Source organism: Jaculus jaculus, chromosome X (assembly GCF_020740685.1).
Source record: "Jaculus jaculus isolate mJacJac1 chromosome X, mJacJac1.mat.Y.cur, whole genome shotgun sequence".
Lineage (NCBI taxonomy): Eukaryota > Metazoa > Chordata > Mammalia > Rodentia > Dipodidae > Jaculus > Jaculus jaculus.
The window spans coordinates 60,846,174-60,856,658 of NC_059125.1; the positions used below are offsets into that span (position 1 = coordinate 60,846,174).

General features: G+C 43.5%; 1 protein-coding gene across 2 annotated transcripts; it reads right to left on the reverse strand.

Moving 5' to 3' along the window:
* Positions 1-834: 834 nt before the first annotated feature.
* Pja1 (praja ring finger ubiquitin ligase 1) lies at positions 835-5,259 on the reverse strand. 2 transcript variants are annotated; one of them, XM_045140850.1, is made up of 2 exons: positions 5,103-5,259; positions 835-3,089 (listed from the first exon to the last, which is right to left on the reverse strand). In XM_045140850.1, exon 2 carries the CDS (start codon positions 3,074-3,076, stop codon positions 1,268-1,270), a length of 1,809 nt encoding a protein of 602 aa, XP_044996785.1. In that variant the 5' UTR covers positions 3,077-3,089; positions 5,103-5,259; the 3' UTR covers positions 835-1,267. The 2 variants fall into 2 exon arrangements, with proteins under 2 accessions (XP_044996785.1, XP_044996784.1); XM_045140849.1 differs by having other exon boundaries at positions 835-3,388; positions 5,103-5,258.
* Between the last annotated feature and the right edge of the window lie 5,226 nt (positions 5,260-10,485).

A 10,485-nucleotide genomic window follows, 5' to 3' on the forward strand; every position in this document is an offset into this window, starting at 1 on the left:
CTATGTACTTATGGCTACAGAAACTCATACATGTGCATAAAGGGTTATCTTAATAGCATGTTCATTGCCATGAAATGCTGGTTAGAACCTAAGTGTCTACCCAAAGGGCAATGGATCAACCATATCCAAAATAACATTGAGTGAAAAAAAAATGATAGCATGCATTCTATGTTGTGTCTACTCTAAAAATATAAACTCTGTTGGTTGTGGATAGACACAGACATAAACTCTCCCACCTACACACATATACATACATACCCATCTAAAGACATAGACAAGAAACACACCATTTACCAGGTGCTTATCTCTGTGGATGGTGAAGGTAAATATGGTGTGAAGAATCCTGAGCCTGACAATTTTTGTTTATTTTAGAGACAGATGACTCTAAAGCAAATAAAGACAACTGTTAAACCTGTTGACATTGTATAGGTGGGCACCTCTATTTCATTGTACCACTTTTCTGCCATTCCATTTTGCTTCTGTGATAAGATGTATAATTGGCATACAGCTTTTTTTTTTTTTTAAACTGGTTCTCTCAAAAAACTTCAATTTTCTCAAAGGTGATTTTTAACCCGCTCCTACCCTGAAGTTTGAATTTATTTCTATCACTATCATCTTATTATGGTTTATTTCTTGTCTTTCTCAATTCTACCTTTCCCACCTACTAGGCAATTATATACCATATTTCTACCTAAAAATGATTTTTTTGTCTTTGAAGTGAATATTTCCAATGAAAACTAAATATTTTCTACAGTTGGCAACACTGGACTTTTGTTTCACTATAAAGTTACCTGGTTTTATCATTTTAGACAAAACCCAAACACTTCCATTATGCCATGTCAAACCAAAAGAACTTTAATAAGCTTTTACAGCACTGCAAATATAGGAACATTAATCTATAACATGCAACAAAAGTGATTTTGCCTTTTTGACATACATAACAGATAAACTTGACATTACAATTAAGAGCAATAGTTTACTGAACAGATGTGATTTACTTAACTTTCAGGTTAGAAAATGTATGTGCCTACTGAAATTTCAAGTAGCATTTATAAAGATTAGTTTTCCTTTTCTAACCTCTAAAAGACAGTATGATTTTTTTTAATGTAATTGTACACAGCCATTTTCACATTGGAAATAATCACAAGGGATCGACAGGCTTAGTCTAATTGGTTTCGTTTCCATTGTTAATTTTGACAGGGTTCCTGTAGTATTGTGGATTTTGGATGAGGAAAATAACCAGACCAGGAGTAAAGAACCTTGACCTTTAGAGTGGGGGAGGGAACATGCAGCGGCACACTGGGCAAGTGCCGGACTTCTGAAGCCAGATGGACACGCATGGCTTGTGGAAATAGTGGTGGCATGGCAGCTCGGTTGCCACCTCCCCCTTCACATATTCACTACAGCAGATAGGACAGCACATTTCCTGGCCCACTGCACCGTGATCTTCAGTGACCAGGATCTCGGGAAGAGCATCGATGCTCTCCTTGCTGGCGGGTGGGTTGGCCACCTCCACATCAACAGCGAGGGACTCCAAGTGTGCAAGGGCAGTCTCCATAGCCTGAGCCAGGCGCTCTTCAAGAGCCATGTAGGTGAGGAACTGAGGATCCACGTAGGAGATGGCTTCAGCCACTCCCAAGCCATCTGCAAATCCATCAAAGAGGCTCCAATCCACTTCTAGGTCTTCACTCACACTGGAGTCATCTTCGAGGTTGTTGTTTCCATCCAACATGAACATCCCAGGCTGCATCAACTCATGACTGGACTCATTATCCCCTTCACTGCTGCTCTCGTTCTCATTGTACTGTAGCCAAGGAATTTCTCCTTCTTCCAGAGAGCTCTGCTCCTCTTCCTGGAGAGATGGCTCTTGGACTTCTTCAAGACAGCCACTTCCATTGCTGCCGACACTGGCGCTGGCAGTGACCCCACCAGCACTGGCTCCAGGGGTGCTCACAACCTCTCTAGCTTGCTGAGGTTCCCGCTCTTCCTTTCCTGGAACAGCCTCCCAGCTTTCACCACTGGAGGACTGGGGCTGTTCCCGACTTCGATACTTCCGGCGCAGAGCAGCGATCCACTCTTTGTCGCTGTCAGAGTCATCATCATAGTATCTGTAGTAATCATCACTGTATGTCCAGAAATCAGGATCAGCCATGGTTCGTCGCCGTCTTGGCACTTTCTCTGGTTTCACCTGGTCGTTCCTTGCTTCCCTCTTGTTTTCAGGGTACTTCAGCTCTGAGTAGCTGCTGGTGCTCTCCCCTCGGTCTCTTCTGGCAAGGCCATCCACGTGGACTTCATCAGCATTGGGGGCATCCCTCCACCTGGAAGTACTATGTGGCGGATCATCATCATCATCAGTATCAAAAAATATTTTTGGTTTCATGCAGTTTGGAGTTGCCAAATTTCTGACTTTTGGCCTCACCACGGCTTCCTCTGCACTCTTTGGGGTGTTTTCCTCACCACCACAAATACTCACAGGAGCCCTGCTGGTAGGCGCTGGTAAATTTTGCCCCCGTCTCTCCCTCTCCAACCGGTCTCCTTTGGCAGCCACCTTGCCTTCTGCAGAAGACATCTTAGAGGTCACAACACTTTGCTTCAGGAATTCAGGTCGGCTAGCAGAACACCTTGCAGCAGAAGCTGGCTCTCTCTTTCCAAGCTCCTCTCTCACATCATGGTTAAAACTAGAGAAGTGAGCAGACACCCCTGCCAGAGACCTTGCCCCCTTCTCTGTGTCATACAGCTTATCATCCTTAAATTTGCCAGTTTTCCCTCTCACTGGCAGTCGGTCAACAGGCCCAGCCCCCTCCTCCTCACTATCATCTGCCCCAAAAGTGTCAATGTGTCCATAAGGCATTCCTCTTCGGCTCCCGGAGGCTCGATACTCTCTTGGAGGATACCTGGAATAGTCCTCATTCTCAACATTTAGGCTGGCTCCTGAGCTCTCACTGTTATCCCAGCTACGATGTGTAGTGGCAAATGGTGACCGGCTCCTCTTGGTGGTTTGATTGGGGGCTGCTCTGTGCATTGGGACTTCGGATGTCGTCCTTCTCTGGTTGGAAATCCTTTCCTGCTGGCTCATCGATGGCCTGAAACTGACATAAGCATGCCTCCTTCCATACCTCCTGCCTGTATTAGACTGATACCCTTCTGCTGGTTTGGGCCATGCAGGCTTGCTAGATTCCTGACCCATGGCTCTGCCTTAGAAGTGTTTCCAATACAGCTGGGGCACAGGCGCAAAGGCTCTTGCTCCCAGCGCTGGGAAGTCAAATCAGTTCAGAACAAAAGAGCAGGGAGATCTATTTTCACTTCAGCAGGGATAGGGGGCCTTTAAAATTAGTTTCACTTTCTTCTAAGGCCTGGAGTAGCATTCAAGTGACTGTCAAGTGTAGACCTGGAACACATTTTTAATGTTGGCAAAATGATTACAAGACTGGGTTTGCAGGAAAGCCAGACAGTGGAGAATGTGACAGAAAGTGGGGGGTGGGGTGACTGGATACTCAAGAGGTGGGTGAAGTACTGTGGAACTGCGCTAACATGGGAAGAGGAAAGACTGCTGTAGGGCTTTTATGGGATGTCTGCATTTGAGCACTGCAGATACTGGGGAGAAATGAAAACTGGAAATAGAATGAAAAATATAGATCACTGTGTATGTGTGTCAGCAGACAGACAAGTGGATAGGGGCCCAGTAGTCCTGAAATGGAGGGTTGGGTATAGGGGTGCTAGGTGTGGGTGTTAGAATGAGAGCCATCTGGATATGAGTATGAAAGTGACAGACATGGGTAACAGAGCAGAGGGCTGTGTGTAAGTACCAGAGAAAGTGAAGGGGTGGTGTAGCTATAAGCATGGAGGCTGGAACTATGAGGGAAGGCCTGTGTTTATGTGTATGCTACATGCAGGGAAGGGGAGGGTGCTGGTGGTGATGAGAAGATTGTATGAGAGTCAAAATGGGAGGCAGTGGCAATAGATAGAGGAAAGCACTGGGGAGAGATGAGCACAGCAGATGGAACAGAGGCCAGCAATCAAGGAATGTCTACACTTGTCAATATGGCAAGCAGGAAGGGGTGGGGGACAGCGGATTTCTAGGAGTGTGACAGTGCATGCATGCCACAGGGATCATAAAAGGACACACATATGGACAGGCAGAGAACAGAAGAGCATTTGGGAAGAGTGTGAACCTGCTTGTTGGGTGTAGATGTGTCAGTGGCCAGCAGTACAAGGATGTTTTTATATGTGTATATATCAGGCAGAAAGGAGGGGGGCCTGGCATGAGTGTTAGTACCAGCGAGTGTATGTGCACTCAAAGGAACGCCAGGGAAGGGGGAGGGGAAGATACTAAAGGTATGAGGTAGGGGAGGGGAGGGAGAAAGCACTGGAGGGTGTGTGAGAGGGTGTGTGCTTGCCTGTTTGCGCATGCGCAGGATCTGCTGGAACCTTGAAGATGCAGGGGCCGGGACCTGGCCCGCAAAGAAGGTTTCTGTGTGCCAGCCTGTGTGCGTGAGTGCTCACGTACTCTACTCGTGTGCGACACTGAGGAAGGGGTGCAATGTCATAAGAGAGGGGAAAACGTTATCAGCTCAAAAAGCAAACCCAGATCGATGTGGCAGGGCAAAAGAAAGAAATGGGTGTGTGTGAACATATGTTTTCCCTTAGAATATTTTGGGGGGGATGATTTTATTTTCCTGGGAGGATATTTTGTACCTAAAAATCTTCACCATTTGTCACTCGGGCAAAACAACAGTAAAATGGGGGAAAGAAAGGCCACGGGGTGTTCTGCAAAAGGGCCAAAAGTGTTGCCAGGAGAGGTGGGGAGAAGTGGCACAGGGCCGTGACCACCACTCCCCTCTCAAATAGCCATTAAAGCCATTCGAGCTAGGCCCGCACTGCACGGAAGGGCTCGGCCAAGGAGGATACAAGCCCCGAAGAGACCGGTGGAGGACACGAGCCTCACGCAGCGGTCAGGACCCCTCCGCCCCACCCCTTCTCCCGCAGGGAACCCTCAAAGAGGTTCGTGGGATTCCACCCCCATCCTCGCCCCCCGGACTCGACCACTATCCCGACACCTCCCACGCCCGGATCTCGGCCACCACAAGCCGCCTTACACTCACCCAGTCTGTGCAGCCGGGCGATCTTCAGAGCAGCAGACCTCTTGGACCTCGGAAGATAGTCGCCAGCTCCCGAGCCTCTGCTCCCGGGTCTGGGGTTCCTCCCCCGCCAGATAGCAGTGGGGCGGGCAGGGACTGCGGCGGCGGAAGTGATTGTGATGTCAGCTGGAGCCCGCCCCCTTGATGTGGCGGGGGTGGCAGCTGCTCTCCACAAATCAGGGTGGGCTCCCAGGCATTAGTTCATTTAAAAGATGAAATTATCAAGGGTACTCAAGACGACAGCGAAAGCTGTAACAAACAGTGTTGACAACTGTTAAACATGTAGCCACATTCCCTTTGCTTCGTTTTTTTTTTTTCCTTTAATAAAACGAAGCCGGCAGATTCTCTCTGATTAATTGCAAAATTAGATCAATTACATTACTATATCACATCTTATATTACATGGTATGGTTTGTCTAGGAATATTAAAATATTCAAGGTTGCAGTAAGCTTAATTTTTTCCTAACCTGGTGGTTGAGGCAAATTGAAGCTGTTTGCAATAGAATTTGTTGCTGTTCATCACAAAACCAAAAGAAATGATCAAGTTTGAAATGCAACGTGAGTTCACATTCTGCTCATTGCACCACCGTGAAAAATGTCGCAGGTATCCTTTCTTAGTTTACACAATTTTCCTGAACTCTTTAAATTGTATTGATATTTGCTGCCAATGTAGAGTTGCTACATTCACAACTCTAGCAGTAAGATCTATTCTTACTGGGAATGCAATGTATAATAGAGGAAAAAATTAAAGGTTCAGAACAGAATAGAAATAGGATGTATAACTTTCTCTTTATTTTATGGGGAGGTGCTTCGAGGTAGGGTTTCACTCTAGCTCATGCTGACCTGGAATTTACTATGTAATCTCAGGGTGCCCTCAAACTCAGGTGATCCTCCTACCTCTGCCTCCCAAGTGCTGGGATTAAAGGAGTGTGCCACCATGCCCGCAGATCCTTCTGTTTTTGAAGAAAGAAATTTACAGCTGAAACCCTTACTTTATCCCATTCACCTTAACATCTTTTCCCAAATGAACATTTGGAAGTTCATGTGTTTCTTTCTTATCTTTGTTTATTTTTCTCTTTCTACACACGTGCACACACACACACACACACACAACCTGTGTGTATACAATCTATAATCAGTATACATTATTGTCCCTTGTTTTAAGTTATGTAAGCCATATCTATATATCCTTTCACAACTTACATTTTCATTAAATATTACCTTTGCAAATTTGGCAATATTGATACATGTGGACTTAGGTCATAGACTTAACTACTGAATTTATTTTATCAATTAGCCAACATGATTTAACTCCAATAATATTGTGGGACTCTGTTGCACAAAGTTTATGTATTTCTTTCCTTACTGATGTATTTTGGTTGTTTTTGCCTTGTGCTATGATGAGAATTCAATGAATATTCTAGTGATAGATTGATCTTTTGTTTTTGTTTCTATTTTTGAGGTAGAGTTTCACTGTAGCCCAAGCTGACCTGGAGTCCACTCTGTAGTCTCAGGGTGGCCTTGAACTAATAGCAATCCTCCTACCTCTGCCTCCTGAATGCTGGGATTAAAGGCCACCATGCCTGGCCAGACTGATCTTCTTACACCCTCCAGGAAGACCAGCCTGGTTTTGTCCAGCTACTATGTCTAGCAATCACTGCCTCTAGTCAAAAATAGATGTCAGTTTATTCCAGTGAGATGGTCCAAGTATTAGCATTTTTAACAGATATTCTGATGGGAAAGGGGGGTATAGAAAAATTGCTCTGTTTTACTGTCTGTACATTGACGTGGTGTTTCTTGGTCATTATCTACTGCAGCATAACAAATTATCCCAAACACCTAGCCTTTGAAAGAGCAAGCATTTATTATGTCACAATTTCTGTGAGGAATGAATCCAGCCACGGTTTAGTCAGGTGCCTCTGCTCAAGATCTCTCATGAGGATGCTCTCAAGCTCTCATCTGAGGTTGCAGTCTCATTTGAAGTTATGACTGGGATTTGATACCCATATCTGAACTCTTTTTTTTATATAAATCTTTTTTTTTAATTTTTAATTTATTTATTTGAGAGTGACTGACAGAGAAAGACAGATAGAGGGAGAGAGAGAGAATGGGCGCGCCAGGGCTTCCAGCCTCTGCAAATGAACTCCAGACGCGTGCGCCCCCTTGTGCATCTGGCTAACGTGGGACCTGGGGAACCGAGCCTTGAACCGGGGTCCTTAGGCTTCACAGGCAAGTGCTTAACCGCTAAACCATCTCTCCAGCCCTGAACTCTTTTTTAAATTTTTTTATTTATTTAGTTGAGAGCGACAGACACAGAGAGAAAGACAGAGGAAGAGAGAGAGAATGGGCACACCAGGGCTTCCAGCCTCTGCAAACAAACTCCAGACGCGTGCACCCCCTTGTGCATCTGGCTAACGTGGGACCTGGGGAACCGAGCCTCGAACCGGGGTCCTTAGGCTTCACAGGCAAGCACTTAACCGCTAAGCCATCTCTCCAGCCCCATCTGAACTCTTTTAAGTGACTGTTGTCAGGTCTCAAAAGGTTCATATCCCAGCAAACTTATGTGGTTGCTGGCAGAGGCTCTGCTTGTCATGTAGATCTATATGGGCTTCTTGAATAGCCTCAGCATGGCAGCAGGGGAGGGTGGTGGAGAGGTAAGGAGGGATAGCAAGATAATACTCTTTTCATAATCTACTCTCAGAAGTGCTATCCCAACGCTTTTGTGATTACCTATTCTCTAAGAGCAAGTCACAGAATGTGTCCCTTACATGTATCAAATTTGTAACCACGTAGTTACTCATAATTTTTCTTAATTATTAATGTTCATGAGATCAGCAATGATAACTCTCCTTTCATCCCTGATACTCCTAATTTTGTTTATTCATCTTTTCAATCTTATTACTCTTCCAATGACCTAGCGTTTGCTTTGTTTTTCCCTAGGGTTGGCATTCAATTTGATTGATCTCTGCTCTAATTTTTTAAAAAATATTTTTAATTATTTATTTGACAGAGAGAGAGAGAGAGAGAATGGGTGCACCTGGTCCTCCAGCCACTGCAAACGAACTCCAGATGTGTGCGCCCCTTGTGCATCTGGCTAACGTGGGTCCTGGAGAATCAAACCTGGGTCCTTTGGCTTTGCAGGCAAATGCCTTAACCACTAAGTCATCCCTCCAACCCTCTGCTCTAATTTTTATTATGTGTTTTCTTTTACCTGCCTTGGATTTAACTTGTTCCTTTTTTCTCGTTTCCTAATGTGGAAGCCTAGATGATTGATTTCAGATCTTTCTTTCTTTCTTTCTTTTTTTTTTTTTTTGACAAGGTCTCACTGTAGCCCAAGCTGAGCTGGAATCCACTGTAGCGCCAGGCTGGCTTTGAAGTTCATGGGTGATCTTTCTACCTCAGCCTACCGAGTGCTGGGACTAAAGGCATGTACCATCATACTAGGCAACTTTCTTATTTTTTTTTCCTTTTCTTTTTTCAAGATAAGGTCTCACTCTATCCCACACTGACCTGAAATTCTGTAGCTCCAGGCTGGCCTTGAACTAACATCAATCCTCCTCCTCAGCTTTCCCAATGCTGGCATTAAAGGCGTGCACCATCACACCTGGCTCATCATTTTTATTTTCTAATATGTGTATTTGAAGCTACAAAATTCCCTCTAAGCACTGTTTTTGCAGCCATTCCACACACGTTAGTAATTTATATTATTTTTTTTTAAGATTTTTATTTTTATTTATTTATTTATTAGAGACAGAGGGGGAGAATGGGAGGGATCTGTGCATCTGGCTTACATGGGACCTGGAGAGTTGAACCAGGGTCCTTAGGCTTCACAGGCATGTGCTTTAACTGCTAAGCCATCTCTCCAGTCCTTAAGATATTTTTTTGTAGTGGTACGGATTAAACATAGAGCCTCATCCATTCTGGAAAAATGCTCTGCCATCAAGGTATACCTCTAGCCCTCAAAATATTTTTAGAGCAGAAGAGATGGCTTAGAGGTTAAGATGCTTTTCTAAAAAGTCCAAGGACCCCGGTTCAATTCTCCAATATCCACATAAAGTCATATGTGCAATGTAACACATGCATCTGGAGTTCATTTACAGTGGCTAGAGGCCCTGGTTGACCCAGTCTTTCTCTCTCTTTCTCTTTCTCCCTGCCTCTGTTGCTCTCAAATAAATAAATAAAGTATTTTAAAAACATTTTTTTTCTAATCTTGAGACTAATTATTTGACCATGTGTTACTTAGAAGTTTATTGTTTAATTTTTAGGATTTTCTCACTATTGTTACATTATTGATTGCTAATTTAATTTCACTGTGGTCTGATGTATGATGTCTGTTCTTTAAATTTTGTTAAGGCACGTTTTATGGCCCAGAATGGGATCTACCTTGGTGAATATTCCACAGAAGCTTGCAAAGAATGTGAATTTTGCTTTGTTGGTTGGTATAGTCTATAAATGTCAATTAGATACAGTTGATTGATAATGTTACTTAGTTCAAATATATTTGTACTGATTTTCTGCCCACTGAATCTGTCAATTATTGATAGAAGGGTACTGGAGTCTCCAACTGTAATAGTGAATTCATCTATTTTTCCTCATAGTCCTGTCAATTTTTGTCCCATGTGCTTTGACACTTGTTTTTAGGAATATACACATTAAGGATTGTTATGTCTTCTGGGAGAGTTGACCCTTTCATCATTATATAATGCCCCTATTTATCTCTGATAATTTTATTGTTCTGAAAGCCATCATATTTGAAATTAACATAGTGATTCTAACCTTTTGATTGATGTTAGTATGGCATGCCTTTCTCCATTTATTTACTTTTAATTTCTTTCTTTATATTTACTTATTTATTTATTGGTTTTTCGAGGTAGGGTCTCACTATGTAATTCACTATGTAATCTCAGGGTGGCCTCAAACTCACAGCAATCCTCCTACCTCTGCCTCCTGGGTGCTGGGATTAAAAGCGTGTGCCACCATGCCCAGCTCTTGTCTTTATATTTAAAGTAGATTTCATATAGGTAATTTGTTGTTGGTCTTGTGTTTTTTGTTTGTTTTTTGAAGGACTAGGGATCAAATCCAGGGCCTTGCACATGCTAGGTGCTTTACCACTGGGTTTCATCCATAGCCATGGGCCTTGTTTTTCAGTCAATTCTAATAGTTATTATTTAAAAAAATTATTTATTTATTCATTTGCAAGCAGAAATAGAAGAGAGACACGCCACTGTGTGCATCTGGCTTTATCTAGATCCTGGGGAATCCAACCTGGGTTATTAGGCTTTTCAGTCTAGAGCCTTAACCACTGAGAAATCTCTCCAGCACTCTAATATACTTACAGACAATAAAC

Bases quoted from the DNA above. Each gene is read 5' to 3' on its own strand.
- Pja1 (XM_045140849.1), bottom strand. From the start codon at position 3,187: ATGGGTCAGGAATCTAGCAAGCCTGCATGGCCCAAACCAGCAGAAGGG.